This window comes from Marmota monax, unplaced genomic scaffold (assembly GCF_021218885.2).
Source record: "Marmota monax isolate L192 unplaced genomic scaffold, Marmota_monax_Labrador192_F-V1.1 WCK01_AAM20220418_F8-fsc00011, whole genome shotgun sequence".
Taxonomy (NCBI): domain Eukaryota; kingdom Metazoa; phylum Chordata; class Mammalia; order Rodentia; family Sciuridae; genus Marmota; species Marmota monax.
Genome location: NW_026693082.1, coordinates 3451425 through 3479239, shown reverse-complemented (window position 1 = coordinate 3479239; position 27815 = coordinate 3451425). Strand labels below are relative to the sequence as shown.

General features: G+C 33.2%; 1 protein-coding gene across 9 annotated transcripts in view; it reads right to left on the bottom strand.

Moving 5' to 3' along the window:
- Positions 1–27815, bottom strand: part of Pan3 (poly(A) specific ribonuclease subunit PAN3) — a 140079-nt gene that overhangs the window by 93317 nt on the left and 18947 nt on the right. For 6 of the 9 annotated variants that reach the window (XR_006853886.2, XM_058582509.1, XM_046454301.2 and 3 more), the window contains exons 2-5: positions 19555–19676; positions 17978–18044; positions 15867–15937; positions 547–708 (exon numbers count right to left, since the gene is read on the bottom strand). Coding sequence is in view for 8 of the 9 variants with exons in the window: in XM_046454301.2 (XP_046310257.1) it covers positions 547–708; positions 15867–15937; positions 17978–18044; positions 19555–19676 (422 nt within the window). In the remaining variant the exon portion in view is untranslated. The remainder of the gene's footprint in view (positions 1–546; positions 709–15866; positions 15938–17977; positions 18045–19554; positions 19677–27815) is intronic. The other 3 variants (XM_058582507.1, XM_058582506.1, XM_058582508.1) reach the window with 2 other exon arrangements.

The window sequence follows — 27815 nt, the reverse complement described above, 5'->3', positions numbered from 1 at the left end:
TTATAAAACTTTGCTTTTATTTTCAATATATAAGTAAAGATAGAGTCAATGCTGAAATGTATCTGTAATAACCCTATGACAATATACTACTTAAGTTGGTTGACAAATCTGTTTACATACCATTTTTATTTCCTATTAAAAATGTACAAAAAGGCAATATATGGAATTTCCTACTGTTTCGATTCCAAACAAATGAAACTCTGTATACTAAAAAATAACTGAACTTATACTGGAGGCATAGCTCTATGGTAGAACACAAGTGTTTGATCCCCAGAACCACAGGGAGAAACATTTGAACTCAGATGTTAACAAAACCAAAAAGGGCAAAAATAAATTCAATAAAAGAATAGCAAGATATACTATAAGCAGAGCAAGTTCAAAAAACTAAACAAAAATCATTATGGGCCACTAACCTTGCTAAAAATTTTTAAAAATTAACAGAGCATACCAGCTAAGCCATCCAATCCTTTCATACCCACCACCCCCCACACAGAAAGCAGCCAAAATATTCAATTTCAAAAAACATCTAATAAAAATTATTTTTACCTGTAAATTGTTTTCTGTGACTCTGTTCCACCAAACCATATTGATGGGTACTCCTGATTTACACCTGTCAGCAAGGCAGCCAATAGGGTTCTTTGCTTTTCGTGCCTTTGATCCCATCGGTACTAGCCTCTCCTCCAGCATCCCCAGGCGATACTTTCTTGGCTAGGAAAAAGAAGGAAAGAAACCAGGCCACTCCTAACATCCCCACACTAATCTAAACTAATATGACTAACACACAGGAATGATGGGACAGGAAACATGTAAAATTCCTAAAATATTCCCTCCCAAAGTCCTTATCACCACCCACCATCCCACACTCCCACCCCATACCTCTATAATAGCTCTCAGTACTAAGAGCTTGAACAATATTATTTAAAACAACAGATTTTTGGAGAAATATAATCTGATTTTATAAGACTATTTAACTAGTAGAATTTAAGTTATCAGCAAAGTAAATGCTTTGCGAATTTTTTTTCCACTGGAACTTACCTATTCTCATTGTAATATGAAGAAATAGCTTCAAGGGCATGAAATATAGATAAAAAAAATTCTCAGAACTACATCTTTTTCAGAAACTCATCCTGCTAACTTATTTTCTACTGAAAACTGAACTACCCAGTTAAAGGAAACACCTGATTCCTAAGGAATGGCTTTTTAAGAATTATTTTAATTCTATGCATAATAAGCCAGAGTACAAGGACAGTCACTGTCTTCAGTGAGCATTCAACCTAAGGTACTCAAATAATTTCAAACCAAAAAAAGCCCAATAAACAATAACACAAATTTCATTGCTCTTTTAAATTTCAGTAATTCAAACAAACTTACTAAAATAAATTATCTGCCCAAGAAAAATCATAAATAATGAACACAATAAAGTTATTGAACTATCTTAGTAGTGTTTATCAGGGGTTTTACACCTGAAAATTATGAGATAATAATTTCTACCATCTTCAACTTTTCATATAAAATCTGCATTAAACTGTATCTTAAAAGGTATTCATAGATATAAATAGAGATATCTCCACTCTTCAGGGAATACACTAGTACATGCTAGAGAAGGCATCTATTTTAAAACATAAGAGAATCAATGTTTACTTATCTTTCTACCATAAGGTAAAATAAGACTGCTTAAACAAATAAAGTTTTCAAAATAAGATGCCACAGCCAGACAAAGTTTTAAAAAACAATTAGTTATAAAGAAAACCAATTTGAAGAAAATATCTGATTATTTGATTTCTAAATTTTAAAAGCCTTGCAAATAATGTCTATGAAAATTATTCTATGAAAATTAATTCTCCTCTTCATGCGTGAGCCTCAACTAAATTGTCTTTGACTTAAGGATAAAAATAATTAAATATATTAAGAAAGCAACTAGATTATCTACCTACTCAATAATTACAATGGGGGATAGAGTTTTATGAGACTAAACTAGTTCTACATTTATGCAGCCTTGGACCAATCCAGTCAACTCTCTGTCTAGAAAGAACTGTGGGTGAAAATAAATACGTACCCTTTGTGGTTCATGCTACAGAACCATATTTAAAGTGAAACACTTTAAAAGCAAGTTATTTCTAGTAGCATAAATCACTGCAAAGAGTATAAGATTAAAGTAAATGTTTCTGTGTTCAAATAAATAATTATAAAACTTTGATATACAGTAAGAAAAACAATTACGCATCTGCTATGTAAAATTGATATTTTAGAAATTCCTCTACCACGCATTACAGAAAAATCACAACCTGCCAAACAGGACTTATACAGGGAGTACCTAAATTCCAATCATATATCTGAATACAAGAAAATTACAGCTTTTAAACAGCCCACTCTAATTCAGATTCTTCATAAATTCACACTCACTTTTTGACTCAGTTTTTACCGTCAATGTAATTTATTTTCTATACAGTAGTGCATTAAAGACACACATAGGTTTTAAATACGTGAAATGTATCATCCTATCTCCCCAACAGTTCTCATTATATAATTATATTTCTTATTTTTCCAAAGAAGAATTCATTATTATTCTCCCTCCATCACTTGCCCAAACCTATAACTATCCTAAGGCCTTTCCACTTAAGGAGAAGAGGTGTTCAAACATGTACCATTATAAACGATAAGTTTTTTCAATAAGTGACCAGAGATTAACTAAATACTAAATGAAAAGATCTAAGATAGTCATACCATTTAAATACCATTATAATAAACAATACAAAATGACATTTTAAAAAGATGGCAAGAATAACAGCATTGATGGTGAGGCAAAAGGATTACATACAAAAAGAAAAGTATACGCACAAGTCATAGTAATACTTCATCTGTGTACTAATCTCCAAATCATCCAAGCACTTATTTATCTTTTGAAGACAAAATGTATTTTTCAATTAAACAACTAAGAACTATTAATTACTTGGAATCTCTCTCTCTCTCTCTCTCTCTCACACACACACACACACACACACACACACACAGCCTTTTCCTCAAAGAGAGGACAGAATCTAAACAGTAACACAGACATGCAAACAAAGTACAACTCGAATGATAAAATAATGCACAATCAAGGTACCAGAGCACAGGCAAAAGACTGTTCACAAGAAAGAAGAATGCCTGAGCAGATATTTTTTTTTTTTTAAGAAAAAATAAATACGAAGGGCTGGGGATGTGGCTCAAGCGGTAGCGCACTCGCCTGGCATGCGTGCGGCCCGGGTTCGATCCTCAGCACCACATACAAACAAAGATGCTGTGTCTGCCAAAAACTAAAAAATAAATAATATTCTCTCTCTCTCTCTCTCTCTCTCCCTCCCTCCCTCCCTCCCTTAAAAAAAAAAATAAAGAAAGAGACCCTGATATCCTTGATGTTAGTCCAATACTAAGTCCCTAGGAATGGGAGCTAGTGGTCTCTTTAAAATAAAGACAGGAGAAAAGAAAATCCAAAGAGAAATTTGTACTGTGGACTGGGGAAAATGTATGATGAGAGGCATAAAGGCACTATAATATTCAGACCACCAAAAGAGGGTCAAGCTTGGGAGCCAAATATGAGGCTTGAAAACAGTAGTCAAACATTTACTGTTTTCCATCTTGTGCCAAGGAGTTTTCACATCCTTCACAGGTAAAGGGAAACTCAATAAAGCATATAAATAAAAATTAACAAAATTGTATGTGTTTTAGAAAGGAATTCTGTATGGCAGTTTGGAAGAGGAATTAGTGTTGGTAAAACTGGAACAGGCAGACAAATTGTGGACTTTGATAATAGTTTGGTTAGGGTTTATCAACCTCAACCCTACAGGCTTTAGATAATTCTTTGTTGTAGGAGGCTGTCCCTGTCCTCCCCACTAGATACCAGTAGTACCATGGAACCAGTTGTTATAACCAAAAATGTCTCAACATACTGCTAAATGTCCTTTGCTGGTAGAGAACCACAAATTCCCCTCAGAATCACTGGTTTGGGAGAAGGATGTCAACTCCAGGCAATTACAAAGGAAATGGAGAGCTAAGGTATGATTGTGGAAAGATTTGGTAGGTTAAAAAGAAAACTAATGGTGATTAGCTGAAAGTAGGGGCTAAAGGAAACAGGAAAATCAAATGGAAGATGAGGAAATAAAAGGGCAGACAATTTTTTATACAACACAGTTATTTACTAAAGTTTTCCTGCAAAGCAAATCAAAGCAACAACCCCTCTTTTATTTCAGTTAACTTCCAAAATCCTTACTTAGACCAACATTGAGAATGCAATGATCAAAAACAAGAAGGGGATCGATTTCCTTGTTGATCTAGCCTGGCCAGTCCCAACTTGCTAATTATAATGAAGTGGAAGGATTTTAAAATGTCATGTTCCATCGATAACCAGCTTTTCTGATCCACCTCCTAGCAAGTCAATCAATCCTCTTTTCCTATGCTAAAGTATCCATATGTAGCCTATAACTTTTTTCCTTCTTCTTCCTCTCCACATATGTGTTTAAAGTCTCAAGATTAACTACAAAATAGTTTTCATCTTTCTTTACAAAAATCTAAATGAACCAGTAATAGAGCAGATGAATATAGTTTCAATCTTTTTTAATTGGGAATTTATTTTTTAAAAATGCCTTCAATCTTGAACAAAAGTTTTAAAGAATAAGAAAAAGTTGAACAATGTATTCTAGAGTAGCACCTCTCAAATTACAATGAACATATGAATCGTATGGGGATCTTGTTAAAATAAAGATTCTGGGCCTGGGGAGTATAGTTCAGTAGTAGAACTAGGCCCTGGGTTCCATCCTCAAGATTGTATCACCACCACCACCATCACCACTATCATCATCATCATCAAAGATTCTGACTCAGTAGACCTAGAATGAGACCTAAGACTCTGAATTTCGAAAAGCTCCCCACATTGCAAGAACTACCTAGTGACCACACTTTGAGCTATAAAGTTCTCAAGAATCTAAGGGGGAGGGGGGAAGACCTGGATAAGTAACTAGTGGTACAAATGGAAATTGGGTGAACACTCAAAAATTTAAAGGGATAGTGTTTAAAAGTTCAACAACCTACTCCTTGCTCCTTTGCAGCTTGACCTAAACACTAAGATCCTTCAGGACCAATACTCATAGCACCCAAAGTCCTGGCTTTTCAAAGACGTTTTCTCAATTCTCATAAGACAATTCCAATGGTCAGGACTAAGAGGTCTATTCTCATTCCTAAAAAGCAAGGTAAGTCTTTACATTCACTATATCATAGAAAAGAACAGTAAAAGCTAATTTTAGGACTATTTTAGTTCTAAGGCCTAGATGCACACACATATTTTTTTTTCATTCACTTAATATCAGTACAAGCTCTATTCTTCTTAGAAGTACAAATAATCAGTAAGATCTATTCTTTTCCCAAAAAAGTTCAGTCTAGCTAAAGAACAATCTATAAAAGCCCCTCATGCTTTCATAGAAAATGAAGTTAAAACTGTCAAGTAACAAACCAATTTTCAAAGCAAAACTCTTGAAAACTACAAAATAGCACATCTCCAAAATGCCTCACATTTTCAATCACATCATTACACATAATAATTCAATCATTAATAAATTAAGCAAAATTATAAGAACCGGACAATAAGTTTCCCAATCTCCTGAATTGTAAAAACCCATTCTAAACATCAAAATCAGAACTCCTTCACTATTTTATACTCTGAAACAATGAATGATTTAATGATATTTGATTAATAAAATATAAAAAATTTTGAACTATCTTCACAAAAATGAAAAATAATGCATATAAAATGTCTTTCTTCAGACAACACTTAATGAATATACAAATTCATTCTTACTCCCTCCCAAAAAATAAAAACTCAGTATCTTTTGTAGAAACAACAACCACCTACCTCCAGTTACTCCTATGAAGTCCTCTCATTAGAAACCTTTGGCATAGGATTTAATATATGTTTAATCCCCAAGTAAGCCTGCATTTATTTCACAATGTCTTCTAATTCCAAATAGTGTTCCCTTAGTTAATTAATGTCCTGATATTTTAGCATCTTTATAATTATGAGATTTCAACATAAGATTACAATTCAATTAATGATAAGTAGCTAATCTAAACTCACCAGGGGAAAAATAGATCCCAAACTGATCTAAAACATTTGAATTTTTTAATTAAATAATTTCCATAATCATTAACACAGGGTTCTATCTATACCTAAATTATTCACCAAACATGAATTTTAAAGCTTCCTACACTTAATTTAGAAAAATAAATCCAAATCTAAAAATCTAGCAAATTTTCTCATTACTAGAAGGCTTAAAATTTTTTAAAAATTAAAAACAGGACAGACCCAGTGGCACATATCTATAATTAAAGCTAGTTGGGAGGCTGAGGCATGAAGATCCCAAGTTTGAGGCCAACTTGGGCAACTTAGTGAGACCCTATCTGAAAAATCAAAAATTAAAAAGGGTTAGGAATGTAGTTCATTAGTCAAACACCCCTGATATTTAAATCCCTAGTACCACAAAAATAAAGAGATAAAATTTTTAAAAATAAACAAGTCAGCTTAAAGGATATGCTGTATTTTGTCCCTCCATTCATTAACTGTGGTCTTTTCATGAAAATATATTCAATTCTTTATGTTTTCCTTGTTTAAATAAAGACAATAGTAGGATGAGCAAGTAGGTCTACAGAAAATAGGTTACAGAAGCCGGATATAGTGGTGCATGCCTGTTATCCCAGCAATTCAGGAGGCTGAGGAGGATTACAAATTCAATGTCATCCTGAGTAACTCAGCAAGGCCCTACACAACTTACTGAGACCTTTTCTCAAAATTTAAAAATAAAATAAAAATAGTAAAGCACTCCTGGGTTCAATTCCCAGCACTAAAAAAAGAAAATAGGTTATAGAAAAATAGACTGTCATTGTTAAATAAATGTAAATTAAAAGATCTTTAAAGTTGTGAACCAATACACAAATCATACAAAAATCAGGGGAACTGCTAAATAAAAATTCATCTAAATTATATCAAATATAGTAGAACATTATTTACCTGCATAAACACATTTACATTTTTTTAACTGTTGAGTCAGAGTTAGGGAAGATTAATATAATCTATGTAGATTTAAGAACCTATAAAACAGTCATTATTTCTGTTCTTAAAACCATAATGCTAAAAAGGATTTTTATGCTGCCAAAAAATAAAGGTGAAATATTCTTTCTAAGCAAGGCCAAAACAAATTTTTAATCAAACTGCAACTTCCCTTTTGCCTTTGAGTGAAACCAGAATATAAGACAGGACAAAATACAATGCTATGCTAAACTTACTAAAAACACAGTGAAAATTTGTTGTTTCTTTTTTTAAGTCATAAAAGTTACTTTTACAATAAACTATCACCTATAACAATGCTTGAAGTTTTTATTTCAGTTCTTTACCAAAAACAATCATACTAATATACCTACTGGTCTATTTAAAAAAGTTTTCCCCTTTGATTTAATTCATGTATGCTTAGGTTCAATCTTGAAATGAAGCAGAATATTTTCAAAAAATGTTCTTTACTATAGTTTATTTAAATTAAGATGGCAGTTAATGAAAAGTAATCTTGTATACATTCAGAAACAGATAAACATGGTTTTTAAATTGCAGAATTATAAGCAATAGAAGATGTAATGCCTACTATTTGATAAGCACATGGCACTATACCAAGCACTTTACACCCCTTAATGTATTTAATGTGCATACCCCTGTGAGATAGTGCCTATCATTATTATCAACTTTACTGACAGGAAGAGTAAATCTTGGTAGAGGTTAAAATAATTTGCCTATACACCTATACAAGGTTCCAAAGCTTATATATATTTTGTGTGTGTGTGTGTGTGTGGGTGTGGGTGTGTGTACCGGGATTGAACCCAGAGGAGCTTAACCACTAAGCCACATCCTAAACCTTTTTATATTTTATTTTGAGAAAAGGTCTCACTGAGTTGCTTAGGCTGTCTTTGAACTTGCAATCCTCCTGCCTTAGCCTCCTGAGCAGCTAGAATTACAGGCTTGAACCATCGTACCCAGCCCAAAGCTTCTACTCTTAACTGTGGCATCCTGTCTCCAATTCAAAGAAATCTACTGCACATGTTACAGTATTCCTCAATACATTACACTCTCAATATTATCCTAACTATACCTGAATCAATGTACTTGAATCTAACTGCATGGACAGATTCAAGAGAAATATCAGCTAGAGATTTCATTCAAAGAAATAAAATTAAAAGGTTTTCCCTCCCTGTTTTCGAAATGCAAGAACAAATTTGGGAAATAAAACAGAACTGGCTAAGTCTACTTCAAATTTGAGCATGTTTCTGGAAGAGAATACTAAACTTATCTTTATTAATTCATTCTCCACACCTCTTTCCTAGGAAAATAAGGATGAACCACCAATAAGTCCAAGCTTTTAATACCAACTATTACACTTTGTAAATGCAATGACCAGAGTGAAGTATAAAGAAGCCAACTAGCTAATCTCAGAATAAACTACTAGTTCCTCTGTTCAAGTGGTAAATGGACCGTGGTTTTCCAAACTTCTATTATTATGTAAAAAAAACTAACTCAAATTCTCCAAAGCTATAAAACTAGATGATGACTACAGCTAACAGTATTATATATTATGTATAAAAGGCATGCAAATTACATTTCACAATGTTTAAATATGGTAACATGTCAGCCACAATACTGCCAGATGCATCTCTTAAAATTATTTTCTAAAACAAATTTATCTCACTAGTGCTTTTGTAATCGAGCAACCAATAAAACAAGATTCTGTTGATTGAATCCTTCAAATTCTGTCATGAATTTGAAGAAATCTTAATTCAACAAAACAAATGGTCATTGAATACAAAGTACCAATTAAAGTACAGAAAGTACATGGTTACACCCTCTTTCATTAAAAAAATTTATTCTTTCCAAGGCACATCTTTATTTCAGCACAATCCTGGCAAGTCAATCTGTGGACCCCCTTACCAAACAGAAAAAGAAACAACTCTTCCAAACTTCAGTCCTATTCTATAGGAAATATCACATTGGTAAACAAGTTCCAACCAATGAGAAAAAAACAGATCCAGAGTAGAAATAAACAAGAACAACATTTAAATCTATTAAAAAGTATAGACAGAATACAGCCATTTGTTAAGGGGAATTTATTAACATATATCCTTAGCAATAAACACAACAGTGAATTTAAATTAATTACATAAAAACAATGACAGCTCTTTCCATATAAAATTACTAACTTATCATATTGGGAATTATTTTATTTATATTGATTATTTTAATGAAAATGAACATACTATTTTGTTTTTTATACATATCTAATACAAAATAATGTGAGTTAACATGACATTTCAAAACTGAGGGCAAATGTCAATTACTTGTGAAACTCAAGACCAGAAACAAAATTTAGGTACATTACTTGATTTCTCAAATATTTCATTTCCCAAAATGAGAAAACAAACTCTCACAAAGGAGATTAGATGACATAATAAAAAGGTTTGTTTTATGAAAGAAATAATTAAGGTTACCATATTACCTGGAACAGATTCAAAAAATCATCATCAATATAAATAAAATCAAGTTTCTATCTACATGCCATTACATAACAATAAAACCCACAAAGGATTTTTTACCCCATTTGAAAAGCCAACAAGAAGCTTCTGAGGAAAGCAAAAAATTAATGTTAGGAGAGAAAACGCTTGAACACCTCAAGGTAAATATTCCCAGAGCAACTACAGAACCCAGAGCAGTTATGTAACTCCCACTGGGCAATTTTAATGTACACTGATCCAGATTGAGTAGCAAGAGATGTCTTTAATTTCAAAGCAAGGCTTGAAAGATTCAGGAACACCACGTATTACTTAACTATCAATGAAAGCTACCATTTATTGGGCACTTCTATGCCCAGCAACATTTAGTCCTCAAATCAATCTACATCATAGGTACTATTCTCACTTTGCAAATGAAAAAACAAAAGGTTGCCAAGTTAAAGACATAAAGATAATCTATGGAAAAAGTAGGGATTTAAAATTCCAACTGCCTCGCATCAGACCCCAAACTCAAAAACCTCAGCCATTATTCATTATCTACTGGTTGAGTACTATTCCTAATATTTACTCTTTGATTAAAGATGAGGCTCTGAAGAAGCTACAGATAGAAGAGCACCCATTGTGTGATTCCTGCCTGGGAAGCTGGACTCCGAGGACTCTACCACTTTTCATACAGAACCCATACGTACATTTCTAATACTCTGCCTCCATCTGGCTCAAGCTGGGACACTACACATTTCCACAGCATGGCAAATGGAAGTCAATGAAAGTTTAGTGACTTCAATAAAGAGTAGCTCTGAGGACTGGGATTGTAGCTCAGTGGTAGAGCGCTTCCCTGACGTGTGAGGCACTTGGGTTTGATCCTCAGCACCATGTATAAATAAATGAATAAAATAAAGGTCTAGCAACAACTAAAACACACACACACACAAATAAAAAGAGTAGCTCTGAATATGTTAACTTAGAATGTCAAACACGATTTTCTACAAAAACATTCCTATACAATACTCATGGGTAAAAGATTAAGTGACATAATAAAATGATGCAGCTGACTGGAAGCCTAAATAGCAAGTAAAATATTAATTCTTTATGAGACATAAAGAACATAAAATAATTGTTTTACAAATGAAGCTTTAGATTGGAATTTCCTTTTAAGTTTCAGTTATTTTTCAATATTTTTTTCACTTTCTCCCTTTTTTATTCTTATTGAGATCGGTAATTGGTTTGATGTGCTAAAAGACCAAATAATCAGCAGGGCTAAGAAAGGATTTACATTCCAAATTGTCAATACTATAATTCTATTAATTTCTCCAAATTTATCTTTCTTCACAAAAAAAAACTCTAGTAAATACTTTACAGTTTCATTATTATTCCATATCTTGTTGCCTTGAGTTTGGATAATATAAAAAGTTATCTTTCAGAGACTTTAGGGCCAGGCACAGTGGCTCAGGAGGCTGAGGCAGGAGGATCGCAAGTTCAAAGCCAATCTCAGCAAAAGCAAGGCACTGAGCAACTCAGTGAGACCCTGTCTCTAAAACAAAATACAAACAAGGGACTGAGTACCCCCAAGTTTAATTCCTGGTACTAACGGGGGGGGGGGGGAGGACTTTTTAGAACAAAATGTCAAATTAATCAGAATATTTTTCCTAGGTAAGTTTATAGAGATGGTAGAAAGGAGGAATGGATGTTCTTAAAATAGAGAACAATATAAAGGGGGACCCAAACTGGGTTTAAACAGGAAGAAAGCAGAGTAAGTGCAGCTAGTAAATTTTTCTCTCAAGCAGATAACCCAGAACTGGACCTCCAACAGTCACATCACCTCATACGTAAGTCACAGCAGATGAACCAATCCCCTTTGGTTCCACTTTTCTCATCCTAAAAGAGTTTAAAATCAAGAATGGAAGAAATGAACATACTTCAGAAATCTATGCCTCCTAAGCTCAAAGAATTTAACTTGTTATTAAAGCCTAAAAAACCTACTGAAATGAAAATCTGTTAGCCAACTATTAAAAACATGTTGCACATGCACAGTATAGGTTGCATATAATGTAAGCCAACCAAAGAAATGTAAATAATAAGCACCTGAACTTTTGTGGGCCAGGGGGTGGAAGGAAGACTGAACAGGAAAATGACTAGGTGAATAAAAAAAGATGAATAAGATCACTAGACCAGAAAAATATTAAAGGAGAAAGTAAGACTGCTAGACAAAAACTGTGAAGACTTCTCATCTGCCTAGGAATTACATCAATATGTGGTGGCCCTGAACCACTTCATTTATGAATATCTGTATTTCAACACCCAACATTTTTAAACAAAGACATTTGTTCCAAAGAGATTTCTTACTCATATTTTTACTGCTTGTATAGATGACATTTCTGATTCATAGAGGCCCTCAAGTCTTTCTTTTTATACAAGTCTTCTCATACCAGTGGTCTGCTTTAATTTTTATCATGTACTAAAGTTTCCTCATGTATTCATCTCTAGTGTATTAACTCTCATTTTAAATGAAACTCAGTCATCTCTAGTGTTTCAGAAGGCTTACCTCTCCCACAGAATATAAAGCTACAATTCAAATTCTTCCATGATCATTCTTGGCCAAGAATAATTATACACATTTTTTAAATTATGGGTTTTATCTGTAAAATTATGCTAATATGGGAAATAAAAGGAAAAAAAATCAATGCTTCTCAAACTTTGATATAAAAGATTACTTTAAAAAAAGTTTCCTCAGGGCTGGGGATGTGGCTCAAGCGGTAGCGCGCTCGCCTGGCATGCGTGCGGCCCGGGTTCGATCCTCAGCACCACATACAGACAAAGATGTGTCTGCCAAATATTAAAAATAAATATTAAAATTTTAAAAAAAAAAAAAAAAAAAAAAAAAAAAGTTTCCTCTATATCATGGTTCTATAATTTGTAAAAATTAATTACTAGAAAAATGATCATATTAGGATATCAAAGTATTATTATAAAAGTTTCTAAATATTTATTTCCTACTTATAGACAGATAACAAATCATGGATTGAGAGTAGCACTGGCTCTTGAATACTACAAGTATGAGTGCCCTAAGACATGTGTTCTCAATACATTACCCTTCAGAAAGTTTTTCACAAACCTATTATTAACAAGACAACCCAGATGAATGACTACAAACATGTTTGTACTGTTTTTCACATCCTATATTTTCCTTCAACAAGGTCCTAAAGATACTAAAGCCCTCAGCCACATTTACTTACTTATTTATGACACTCAGAAAAGAATTAAGTTTTTTCCTAAAGCTCTTACCACTATTACTTGTAATGAAGCATAGAGCTTCTACCTAGGTAGCTTAGCTTCTCCATATTCCTCAACACTCAAAAAACCCAAGTCAAAACAACTTTTCTCAATAATTTCTCATGGATCTGGAAAATTCTCTGCTACTCTGCAGTCACAAGATATTTAAATTGGCACTAAGTAATATGCTGCTATGTATTATTTTCTAATAGGCTCATGTAGTACCTCTGCAATTAGATTTGAGGGAACCAGGAAAAATACCAGTCCTTTCTTTTAAATTTTTCATATATCATAAAGTAAAACTACCTACAGTAAAGATACTTGATTGATTTGATCCCAATATGTCACACACCGTATAGGCAAAACAAACATAATAGTGAGCACGGGAATTAGCTAACTGGGATTTTAGAAACTAATTTACCTGACAATGTAAGAAAAAGTGCTAGGTATTAGCTAACTACCTGTTCCCTGACAGCATTACAAAATATCACTGAGTAATCATGATAGTCTGCTTAGATAAACCTAAAATTATAATTAAAATTTATATAAACTTTTATTTACAAACTCTGAAACTGCATCATTAAACAAACTTTGTGAATTACTACAACAAAAGACAAACAGGTAGTCTCCATATGACTGCAATTCACAATGTATATAAAATGCAATGTTCTTATTGCCAAGAATATTTCTAACACCAGGAGATTTTATACCTTCTTAACCATTAACAATTTAAAAACACAAGCAACATTTACCCACAGATACCACACAATACGGTCCACTATTGGAAAAACTATCCCTAGTCTGGATACTATTTTAAAAGAAAATATCGAGAGCTACGAATTTCTAGGTAAAGACTGACACATGAATGTTTTAAATTTATACAATCACTGCATTTTAAAAATGAAAAACACCAAAACTATTTAGGACATGTTTGTCATCTCATGGGTAAACAAGATTACAGCCTAGAAAGTTAGCTCAAGGTTACAGCGAGTCAGGACCTCAAAAATCACAGCAGGTGCTCACTTCCTGTATTAGCCTAATTCCATTAAGATATATGTTAATATCTTTCCAAACAGGAAAACACATTTATAGTAACATTTCCTTTATTAATTTACTTTAAAGTAAATTTTTAAAATAGGCAATGAATCTTCCCTTTTCTAATCTCTAATGATTTTCACTACTTTTTCAAAAATAAATGTCAGCAGCTCTAAGTCATATATTTCAACTTTAAAATATATTCAGCCAACCTCTCATATTATGAATACTTTTGTCATTTACCATTCTAATTTTACCTTCTGCTCATGTATCAGAAATACTACTTATACAGTTAATTATTATTTTTCAAATGAAAAACAAGCCATTGGGGGAACTCTAAGACAAATTAAGGGTTTTTCTATTTTCCCCCAAAGAGCTCCAGATAACTTGATTTCAGGCTGTATCTGCTTAGAGCATTTTATTGTTTACTTCCATAATGACAGGTTTTGTCTACTCTCCTCTCACTATTGGCAATGGATGTGCTTGTATCCTACTCTTTCACTTCTAACATATAGAATATTTAGAAACTAAACATTTTCAACTTATGAGAAAAGCCATGTAAAACAAGACTAAATTTATTCTTGATGAGACCTTCTAAGAAATCTATAATATTGGGTTGGAGTTGTAGCTCAGTGGCAGAGCACATGTGAGGCACCAGTTTTAATCCTCAGCACCACATAAAAATAAACAAAATAAAGGCATGCTATCCATCTGCATCTACTACAAGAAAAAAATGGAAAAAAATCTATACTATTAAACCCACAAATTTTAATCTATCAAGTCTAGCTGCTTAAAGTATTTTCTAGTTACTTTCTTGTTCTCATCCGTGTCTCAAAATGGAAAATATCAGGTACATGAGGTGTTAATATGATTATACCTGTCCCCATGAAATCTGTTTTGCCTTAAAAATCCAGTCTTCCTGAATTTTTAAAACCACTTTATTGAGGTATAATTGACACATAAAATGTATACATTTAATATATAACTCAATGAAATTGGAAATAAGTATGTTATGAAATCATCACCACCAGTCTCCCCAAACTTCATCTTATGCTATGCTCTGAGCAGATCTTTTCCTAAAGCATTTTAAGTTCAAATCACTTTTTGTAAAATTAATACTTTCATTTGGGATCTTTCTTCTATTACTTAGAAAACAAAATGTTATAACTTAAAAATTACTACAAAGATCTACAAGCTCCTGAACTTCTTTAGCTGCTACTATTTCTAACCAAAAAAGGTTAAGACTACCTTCTCTAGATGACTAGTGGTATTAACAGGACTCTCATTAAGACTCAAAGGCATTAAACTATTCATTTCAACTTGCCACAAAATCTGTTCTTATAAAATATCATGAAAATCTGCACATGTTGTATTAACCTCAATTCCAATTAAATTTTCCAGCATGAAAAGGTTTTAAATAGTTGGGCCAATTACAAAATGTTGAAAATTTTAAGTTTGCCTTGTAATGAGTTTGTACTGGGAAAGAATCATTGAAATCTAGACCAAGTACTCAAAACTAAAGTTAAAACATGACTAACATTCTTACACCACAGCCAGCTATAACATTAAGTTAGATGTTATTGGGCTGGGTTTATGGCTCAGTGGTAGAGTGCGTGCCTTGCATGCGCAGGCACAGGGTTCAATCCTCAGCACCACATAAATAAATAAAACAAAGATATTGTGTCCATCTACAACAAATTTTTTTTAATTAGATGTTATCTGAAAAATAATATAATAAGATAAAGGAGAATGAGCAAAAATAAGCAGCAGAATTTCAGCCCTTCTCACAAATTTTCTCTATACTTTGCATAAAGATCAAATGAAATTCCACATATGAGGTAAAGAAAAAGAATAAAGAAACAGCAAGAAAAACATTTCAGTCCATAAAAGCTCTCCCCCCTCTTAAGAAAATACTGATACTATGTAGGTAACAATCCCATCATCACCTATAAATTTCATTAGTTTTACCCAAATTTCAATTAACCTACCTTTCTCCTCTGAGAGATGTTGAGGGCACCAAAGTCATTAAACAAGGATGAAGCAGGTGAACTTAGAGCATCTGGAAGGCAAGTTATATAAGTTTCCACACAGACAACTCAGGTAATCCCCCAAATCTAATAAATGTTAACCTGTCAATAATAATAAAAATCATATTCCACAATAATTACACTCAGTTTCTCACACATAGTGAATGTTCAAATATTTTCTGAGTGAATGAAACAAAAACTGATGAATATCTCACTCAGTCCACATTTAGTATATACTTATTCAGAAGTTCTACATATTAGGATATATCTGCTTGATTAGGGCAAGAGAAAAATCAAATATAGGAAAAAAAATCTCGATCTTCTCATTGGCAGGCAGTATATTAATGAAGGAAGTAAGTCTACGTATAGTAAATGCATGTTTGTGTTCCTGAGACCAAATCCTGAGGAGGATAAAAAGAGGTGGAGGAAGAATCAATCATACTCTGATCTAGACTTAGATTTAAACACATCATCAAGGCCTTAAAACCATATACTCTACCAACTATTCCGTATATTCCCCCACTCCTCCCAGCAGTGATGGAGACTAAACCTAGGACCTTGGGCATGCCAGGCAAGCACTCTACCACTAAGCTACATCCCAAGCCCTTTTTTCTATTTTTTATTTTGAGACAGGATTTCACTAAATTGCACAGGCTGGCAATTTATGATATTCCTGCCTCAGCATTCTAAGTTGCTGAGATAACAAGTATGCACCACTGAGCCCAGTTCTAGTCCACATTTTTAACAACAGATATTTGATACTCTTACTAAAAGATAAGGTAAATTATTAAGTTTTTAATAATGGAAGTATTAAATGTTTCAAAATACAAACAAAATCCAAAAGATAGGTTTAAAGTTGCATTGTTCTGCAAACAGCAGTTACAAATAAAATTCTCTCTTTTCATTTTAAAAATCTGAAGTTTCTGGAAAAGTATGCATGAGATCTGATGAAACAGCTTCTCTTCATTTCTGGGCTTTAGTAAATCACACATATTTTAATATCATTAAATTATCTGTGAAATGCTTTATTAAAAAAACAAATGCCCTCATTTAAAGGATTCTTAATGTTTTCATAATGCAGTGTACATGTAAGTATATTGTAGATTATAGTATACAGACTGCTGCCTTCTATCTGTATTTTTAGTCTAAACCTTGATTAGAATTAAAACAAACATTATTAAATAATTACTAATGCAAAGAGAAGCAGCATTAGTAACTTTCTATGTAACTTTTTTTGTAACTTTTACATAAAAATGTAACTTTTACATTTAAGATATTTAAATATAGGCATGATTATATCATTCATCCTTTGTACTAACTTTGATATCATTGAAAGACAGCATTTAAACTCTATGAGAATATTAAATATAAAATGATGCAAATAGTTTCTAATATTTTAGAATACTAGGATATTTTAATATTCTTTAACATTAAAATATTGCTTTTTTCCCCACAGCATAAGACTGTAATTTCCAAATAGTGATTGCAATTTGGTATATGCACATAAAATGTCTATCACAGGATATAATATGAAAATTCTTATTCTCATGATTATTTATAATTATTAACACTGTACTGATACAGAGTAATAACTGTTATGTATTTTTAAAAATAATCATTGAACATTTTTTAAGATAGAACACATAAAAATATCTGGAAATTCTTTATCTAAGACTTTAAAATGTTCATAATTTTTTAAAATAATTTCACTTCTAAAATATACCCCCAAAAAATGATGCAGAGTATTGACAGAGTCCCCTGGAATATAATAATTATTTTTAAAGAAACAAAAGTAGTTAAGTTAAACTATGAAAATAAATAATAAATTTTAATTCATAGTGATTGAGAAGCACTCATTACTGAAGTCTGTCTAATGTGATCTTAATTATTATGTAGATTCATATATATAGAAAAAAGGAGGAATTTAAATCTTCACAATTACCTGAGTAAGGAGATAATAGATAATTTTTATTTTCTACTTACACCTGTTTAGAATTTTCAAAATCTCTACAAAGTATATAGTGCTTTTAGAATCAGAAATACACACATAAGTAAAAGAGACCACATCTTACCATGGCCTGCATATGGCTTGGCACTGTCGTTTAGAAGGCTTGGGGAGCTGCTACTGTTAGTCATCCTCTGAAAAATAAAATATGTATATATAGCGTCATAGAAAAACACAAAATTAAAAGTATTCAACCAATTACGACTGGCCCTCTTTGCCTCTTCCCTTTCAATTCATCCTTCACCTTACTGACAAACTGATCTTCCTATAAATTTTGCTATCTGAATCACAACTATCTAACCCCAAACTCCCTCCAACACAAATGAAAATTCAGCTCACTAGTCAAGTATTTAAATGCAAAGTTGGAGACCTATTTTGAATTGCCATGTCTATAACTTACTGGCCTGGGCTAGTAAGTTAACTCATAACTATCATGTTTCCTTTTTGATAAAAATATAAATTTCAATATCTACCCAAGAGGGTGTAAAGTGACGGTAGTAAAGTCAATAAATGCTCCAATATCCTCTCTTAATTTGTATTATCCTTCATACATGTTTGATAGCTTATATGATCAGGCTACTTATTAATTCTCTAAACATACTTATTAATTCTCTAAACATGTTCTCTGATTTTCCCATTTACTCCATATCCTCTGCATCCCTCCATCCTGGAAGGCCCTTCATACCCATAAGTCCTTGCCTCATATATGACACCTAACTCAATACCTTGAAAATTTTAAGTCAGGAATTCTCAGCTCCAGTTTTAAGTCTATAATTCTGAACTTAGTCACTCAACTTCTTATTCCGTTTCTGCATGATTAAAAAAGGAAAGGCCACGTTCTTGAGGTTGTTGAAATGTAAAATATATAAGCACCTGAAATTGTGGCTCATAGGCAACTGAAAGAAGGTATAACTAACTATACATTAAGTTAAACTGCTCATTTAAAAAAAAATAAAATCATTCATGTATACGGCTGTGCATGTTTACATAAATGCTTATAATTCAAATGACCCTTAGAGTGCATATTTACAGTATATCTAAGCTTTTACATAAATAAGTTAAAATCACTTAGAAAAGCATTAGCTTCCTAAACCCCTCAAAGTCAGTCCAACTTGAAATGTAGACAGTTTTGTTTTTAAATATCCTATTGCAATTATGAAGGCCACCCAGTAGTGCATCACAGAAACAAGAAAGGATAATATACAATATTATGGCAGTTTTCCAACTCACAACATTAGAATACTTCCCAATTTTATTCCAATTCTACAAAAGTTTGCCAAATAAATCTATAAAAACAATGTAAACAAATATGTTCTTGGCATCCCATCAGTCACATGACAAAAGAAAAAGCTAGGACTAAGAACAAAATGGGAGAGAAAAAAACAATTCAAAGACATTTACATGCCTCAAGTACTGTAGCTTTAAATTTAAAAATTTAAATATTAACTAAAATAAAGCCAGCTATATGCTTCTATACACAAAGGATATTCCTGAAAGAAGGCTTACCTATACCCCACCCATCTCAATGCCTTGTAAAACCTCATCTCAGTTTGAACAATTTAAGATAAACAAAATCTCCAAATGGTCCCCACCCCTAAAATAAACTTCACTGTTTAGTGCAATAGGAAGTCACACTAAGAATACCTGCATCAAGGGGTACTTTGTTTCTACTGGGCTTCCAAAGCCATTGACTCCAATAAAGCTGGTGCTGAAAAAGGAATCTGTGAGACTTGTATCAGTTAAAGCACCTCCATCCATTCCAGGAACTGAAAGACAAGGAAAATTCAAGTATTTAGAGGACAAAATGTTATTATTTTTCTGTTTCTAAATAAGTTTGAAAGTCTCAAATCTCTGCTACACTTATTTTATTTACTAGTTCATAAAACAAGACAAAATCAAATAAGATTTGCTTGGCTACAAGTTAGTAATGCTCATGTATCCACTGATGGACTACTAAGAAATAATTTAAAATCATAGTAATCAATGTGTAGGATTTATTTAAAATGCTCCAGGAAAATGAAACAAAACTGGGAGAACAAAGAAAACAGACTAGCAAAGTGTCAATCACTTTTGAAGCTAGGTGCCAGGGGATCATCATAATACCTCTCTACTTTAAGCAAAGTTTAAATTTTTCTATAATAAAACATTGTAGAAAAGAAAGATAATAAAGATAAATAATCCTATGTGTCTATGATATTATGACAGAAATAGATCTTTCATCTTTTGTCTCCAGTTCCTGGCACACAGATCCTGAAATTCTTGTAATTTCCTAACTTAATAGGGGTGCTAGGTAAACCTTTTGTTTGATTATTTGTATGATCCTGGTTCCTGACATAGAGCTCCTAAATTCCTTGGAATTTCCTGGGTAATGGGAGTATCTTTTATTCTAATGAGGTGACTCTTGGAGAGGGTTCCTAGATGAGAGCTGGTCATCAGAAAGACTGAGCCACTACGACAGGCTTGGCACTTTCAGCCCTGTCCCTCATCTCCTCCAGGCAAAACCCATCGGGCCTATGTGATGAAGCCTTCATATAAAGTTCCCATTAGTGGGATTCAAGGAGCTACCAAGCCTGAAGAGTGGCATTCAACATCTTATAGGGACAAGTGCCCATGCTCAGAAACCTTCTACACCTCATCCTATCTACCTTTTTAACTGACTATTCATTTTTTTTATCCTTTATAATAAACCTGTAAAGGTACTTCCCTGAGTTCTGTGGGCCATCATATCAAATTAGCAAACTTAAGGAAGAGATCCTGGAAAACTCCAATTTGTAGCCAAGTCAGACAAAAGTATGAATAACCTGGACTATTTGCAACAGGGACCTGAAGAGTGCAAGGTGGAAAAAGAGGAGGGTCAATTTAGTGGAACTGAGTCCTTAAATTGTGGGATATGCACTAATTCTGAGTAATTAGCATTTAACCGAATTATATGGCAGTCCAGTGATGTCCAGAGAGTTGGAGAATGTCTGGAGTCAGAAGTGTTGTGTGATAGTGCAACAGAAAGAAAACAGGAGCTAGTTCTTTCCATTTTTTGTGTAATAAATATTTATAATGTAAAGTTAAAAAGAAACATTTTATTTATAATACAATGATTGTGTATGCCTACCTACCGACACAGAAATTACGACAATCAATTCATCAAGATATTAACAATCTGTGTTACATGACTGAAGAGGTAGTCTTTTATGATTTTTGATAATGTAGTTATTTTCATGATGATAAATGAAATCCATAAGGGAAAAAGTTCCTCCATTCCACCAAAAATCCTTGTAACATCTGTTATTCACCTTTTCTTAATAAAACAATTCTACTTAATATAACAGCACAATTCCAGAGTCAATTTTTTGTATGGCATTTTTATTTCAAATGCTTTTCACTTCAGATACTTCTATTATAAATGTTTTATTTCAAATCCAAGTTTCTCTTTCCTTCATAGTTTACACAAGCTACAAGAACAATTATTGAACATGCCAGAATTCACAAAATTATAATCTAGGTCGTATTTTAAGACACGTTAAGTTCCTTGAAAGCAAGATCCACTAGATCTTTATATGCTCATAAGCATAAAATACTGGTAAAATGAATGAATTAAACTTGTCAAAAGAGAATAAAATCATCCTACAAACTTCCATCATTTAATAATATCTTATCATTAAAAAACAGAATTTGTCTTGATATATAACCAAATTTCTGGTGAAGACTTACATTATATTAAACCAATTTACATTCCTTTCAGATACACAGCTTAGATAGAAAAAACCCTTATGCTCCATACCAGAAACAAATGACTACATTTAACAAAAAAGGGGGAGTGGGAAAAATAATATGTCCAGAAATCAACAGTTACACTTTTTTTTTTTAAGTAAACATTCCACACTGAGACTTGCACTTGAGTTTCCTTGTTTTGGAAAACGGAAGGAAGGAAGAGAGGGAGGGAGGGAGGGAGGGAGGGAGGGAGGGAGGGAGGGAGGGAGGGAGGGAGGAAGGAAGGAACTGATACTTCAATTTGAAAAATCACTAAGATTATCCTACATAGATTATGAAGATATTAATATTTTTAAAATTAGTAAGAACGGTCACATGCCCTATCTACCATAACTCATCAGATGTTCATGGGACATTTTAAATTTAAATCATATAAATATAAGATATAGTACTGAACTTAGTTACCAAGTACAGATAATCTAAGAACTTTTCATTCCTTCAAATACATATTTTTGTAATCAGCTTTAAGTAAACTTTATACATATCTACAGAATAATATTTGCAGTCCACTTTAAATATTTATCCCTAGAAAAGTTCTCTTTTATTGTACATTATATCTCTATATGCTATGATCTGAACATTTCCCCCAAAATTCTTAAATTGAAACTTCATTCACAATATAATTGTATTAAGAGGTGGGGTACTTAGGGGATTAAATCATAAGGATGGGAAGAATGTCCATATAAAAGATATGCAAGGGAATATGTTTATCCTATTAAATAAAAATTACAAGAGGCCATTGTTTTAGACTAAACTGTGGTCTTAAAATTCTAAAAATCAAAATGGAGTCACTTGTACTAACTTTCCTGACTAAAGTTAGAAACTAACTGTTTATTTCCAGGATATCAGGATTATAGAGACAACAAAATTTCTGGATCAAGCCAATTTCAACTGGCATAATAATGAAGTTACCTGCCTTAATCCTTACACAAAAAATGTAACTTAAAGTAACTGATGTTAACCAGTTGTTTTCCTATCATTCTGACTTGTGGTTCCTCTTTGAAATGATCAGTCTTTTTGTTCTTTTGTTCTGGTTTTCTTCAGACTTTTAATTATTTTTTAAATTTTACTTTTATTTATTTATTCATGCATACATGCATACAGTACTAGGGATTGAACCCAGGGGTACTTTCCCACTTAGCTATATCCCTGACCCATTTTATTTTTTGAGACAGGGTCTCACTAAATTGCCAGAGCTAGCCTCCAACTTGTGATCCTCCTACCTTGGCCTCAACAGCTGGAATCAGTAGCTGGGATTATAGGTGTATGCCACCACATCCAGCTTTCTTCAAGCTTTTCTATCTAAAAAAAAAAAAAAAAAACAAACCTCCCTTGCTTAACCCAATGAATTCTTATTCTGTTTTAAGGAATAAAGTGCTATCCAAATCTGAACTGAAAATAAAACCAACTTCAGATTAAACTAAATTGCTACAACTTTGTCCTTTGACAGCCTCTTCTATGTGAGGATGGAGCAACAATTTTTCTGAAACAGAACAGCCCTCACCAGCCAATGAACCTGGTAGCAACTTGATCTTGGACTTTCCAATCTCAGAACTGTAAGAAATAAATTTCTGTTCTTTATAAACTACCCAGTCTTAGGTGTTTTGTTATAGGTACAGAAACTGGTACCAAGAAGTGGTAACAGTTCTAACATTTGCTTTTTATAAGGCAGAACTTTCGAGCAATAAACTCTGATGTTTGGGAGAAGAAAATTGAAGCAAAGTATGAGGCTGCTACATGGCTTATCTTCACTACTTCCAGTAAAGTGTAAGGAAAACAAGTTAAAAGATAGAACTTATAATCAAAAGGGAAACAACCTAGATTTGGAAAATTTTTAGTTGGGCAGGTCACAAAAACTAAAAAGATGTGTTCTGAACAGAACACTAAGCAATTATTTTACAAGGAGATTAGTATGTATAAAAGGAATCCAATTTTGCTTTTCATCCAGATAATGGAAGAATGACTTCAAGGACATTTTGGATATTTTCCCGACCCCCACTCCTATCACAATGCCAGAGTCTTGAGGTATTTGTTAATGGTATCTAGAGAGAGATAATTACAATTAGATGAGGTCATGAGGATGGGGTCAACATCATGGCATCTTTTATAAGAATAGGAGGGCTGGGGGATATAATTCAGCTGTAGAGCACTTACCTAGCATGCTTGAGGCCCTGAGTTCCATTCCTAGCACCGTCAATTTTTAAAAAAGGAGGAAAAGAGGAGGAGGATCACTAACAAGATAATGCTCACTCTAAGTGATGCAATATAAATTTTTAGTCTGACATTAGCAAGCCCTCAACAATCTGTTCTCAACTATCGTACTACTATTTCCTAAAATGTCCTACATTTCAGTCTCAGATCTACTTACTAGCTACAAAGTCTTAGGCAAATGCTTATAAAATGGAGATAATACAATCCATTATAAAATGAGAACCAAATCACCTCCCTGCAAATTTCAATGGAGAATTATTAAAAAACAATGCAAGTTCTTTAAAGTTTCTTGATTTTTGTTTTTAAAGCCAGCCACTGTAGCACATGCCTATATTCCCAGCAACTCAATAGGCTTGCCATGCAGATGGTTCACAAGTTCAAGGTCATCCTAGACAATTTAGTGAGTACCTGCCTCAAATGAAAAAGTCTGGGGCATAGCTAAGTGATACAGTGTGTGCCTACCAAGTGCAAAGCTATGGATTCAATCCCTAATACCACTGAAAGACAGGAAGAGGAAGAGGAATAAAGAAAAATTCTTTTTAAACCCTTGAAAGTTGTACAACTGTTTAGACTGTAAATTTACAATTTAAAGGTATGTAAATAATATTTCAATGAAGCTAATTCTCTTTTTAAAAATATTTTTTTTTAGTTGTAGTTGGACACAATAACTTTATTTTCTTTATTTTCATGTGGTCCTGTGAACCGAGGACCTTGCACATACTACATGAACATTCTACCAATGAGCCACAACCCCAGCCCCAGAAGCTAATTCTTTTAATCCAAAGAAAAAAGGGATTATTTGATAAATGAATTAAAACAACTGGGTATCCATCTAAGGAAAAAAGTGAATACATTACACCGTTATTTCCAAAACATTAAAGATCACAGTCTAAAATAATAAGCACATATATCTCCTATTAAAATATCTTATAAGAATAACATTATTTAACTACTCTCTTCTGTCAAATTATATGCTCACTCTATTTTCTTCTTTCTTTCTTTCCTAGAGATTGAAGCCAGCCTTGCACATTCTAAGCACACACTCTGCCACTGAACTACACCACCAGCCCCTCACTGTATTCTTAAAAATAATCCTATACTTTACAATCTAGAAAAAACTCAATCCCTACACACACACCTGGGCTCCATATTCCAGACTGAGACATGATGAAAAAGAAGAAATACACAGAGTTAGACAGGAACACCAACTTTTGCCACTTACTCTTTATATGATCTTGAGGGGGAAAAAAAAAGTTTCTTTGCTTCATCTAAAAAGGATGTAATTCTATCTCAGAGTTGTGGTAGAAAAATTAAATGGATCAACCCATGCAAAGTACTTAGCATCCTATCTCATAGGTAATCATAAGTGCTTTTTCTCCCCTCTTCTCCAGAAAGTCTTCCCCAATTAAACTGTTAAAACCTCCACTTCTTGATAACATTGATATTGCTTGTTGGGGGGGTGGGGGGGAGCAGTGTAATTCTTTTGGACATGTTTTATATTGCTATTTTCAATTCTTTAAGCCTTTATTCTTACATGTTTCTGTCTTATCTAACTATTTAAATTATCTGTAATTATACTATATTTGTATAATTGCATATACTTTATACCTTTCTGTATTCTTTAATCAATTTATTTTGATTCAACTTTCCTGAGAGTAGGGGTTTTTTGTTGTTGTTTCATTTTGTTTTTGTTGTGCTGGGATTGAACCCAGGGCCTTGGACATGTGAGGCAAGCTGTCTATCAACTGAGCTATATCCCCAGCCCCCGAGTATGTTTTTTAAGTCAATAAAAAGATACAATAAATACTCACCCAAACTTTATAAAATACTTAATGAAAATGATATTTTATAATTATTTATTTTATTTTATTTTTTAGTTTTCGGCAGACACAACATCTTTGTTTGTATGTGGTGCTGAGGATCGAACCTGGGCCGCACGCATGCAAGGCGAGCATGTTACCGCTTGAGCCATATCTCCAGTCCAAAAATGATATTTTATTGACTTTATTTTTCCAATGAGGATATTAAGACTCAGAGATGATGACAATACAGCAAGTGCAGCCCCTCAGCCATCACCTGCACTGTCCTTTACTAGATTGTGAAATGGTCACAGACTGAGCAAGCACAACTGATTGTGAGGCCTGCTTCAACAACATATTTAATCTAAGTCTCATTTTCATCCTATGTAAAAACAGAAAGATAATACCTACTTTTCCGGTTTGTTGTGAGAATAACACAGTATATTGGCATACCTGGATAATATAAGATGCCCATTAAATGGTTAGATGCTCATCAAATGGTTAGTTATTATGGTTATCATCTGTATCCATTTATTAGTTTGTTCATAAAAATCTATTCTTTCTGATGAAACAATAACAAAAAGAAAAATGTACCAGGCACAAAGCACATGCCTATAAACCCAGCTACTTGGGAGGCTGTGGCAGGAGGATCACAAGTTCAAGGCCTGTCTGAGGAACTGAGAGACCTTGTCTAAAAAGAGAAAGTAAAAAAGGCCTGGGGATAGTAGCTTTTTGGTAGTTTGATGATGTGCCCTAGGGTTGAATTCCCCAAATGGAAAAGAAGAAAAAAGAAAGAAATGTACTAGGAGTAATATTCCACATAATTTTCTTTCTTAAATTTTTAATATAAATGGTGAAAAGGTGGACTAGTACATTTTACCCATCTGTTATAAACCTCACAGGATTTGTTTTGAAAAAGACTCAACCCCAAAGTTGGTGGCTAAGCAAGACATTTTTCTGTTTGAAGGGCTGGACTTCTCTAAAAGCTCACAAACAAAAAGACCAAGAGAACTATAAGAAAACAAGTAATATATGCCTGCACTACATTTCTAGCCCTTATGACAAAGTGTGAAGAGTCATAAAGGGACCAGGTCCATATCTTCAATTCTCTACTTAAGTCTGAGTCATCCTAACCAATATTGCTGACAAGCAGAAAGAAGTGAGATCCTAGTAATAGAGAACATCAATCATGAGTCAAATGTTTTAGGCATATTTACTTATGAAGAGGATGAAATACCTGGAGTTAGACAGAAATGTCAACTTTTGCCACTAACTAACTATATGAGACATTTAGATAAATGTCTGAAGAGACAAGATGTACTAAATACCCTGATCTGATCATTATACAAGGTACACATATATTGCAATGTCAAACCATACTCCAGTAATATATATAATTACCATGTGTCAATTAAAGATAAAATATAGGGCCTGAGTGTATGCCTCAGTGATACAACACTTGCTTAGCGTGTGAGACCTACAGCTTGATCCTTAGCACTAACCGAGAAAATAAAGGGGGAGGGGTGTGAATTTGAATAGGTACAAAGGGAGAACATGTAAAATGAGAACCTGGGATGATGTTTCTACAAACAAAGCAATGCCAAAGACTGCCAGCAAACTATCAAAAGTTAGGTCAGGTTCTCTTTCACAAAGAATAGATTCTCCCTCACAGCCCTCAGAAGAAGGCAATCCAGTCCACAGCTTGATAGCAGACTTATAGCTTCCCAAATTTTGAGAGAATAAATTTCTATCCTTTATCCCCCACAAAAGATGCAACACAGGTATATCATTAAAAAAAAAAAAAAAAAAAAAAAGTTAAATGGAAATTAATAGTCAAGAGAAAACACAGAGGCAGATACTATACCAAAGGGGTTGTGGGGGGTGTGAAGGGTGAGGAGGGTATTTCCAGGAAAAAAGGAGAGAGATCAGTGGATTCGATTAAGAAGGAGGAGGGAAGGGGAAAGGGAGGAACAGTAGAATGAAATTGACCAAACTATCCTATATACATATATGAATGTACCACAGTGAATTTCATTCACCTTTATTTATAAAATACTAATTTAAAAAACAAAACCATAAATAATAGAAGAAAGATCAAGAGAGGAGAAGAAAGGGAAAATGGGAGGAGAG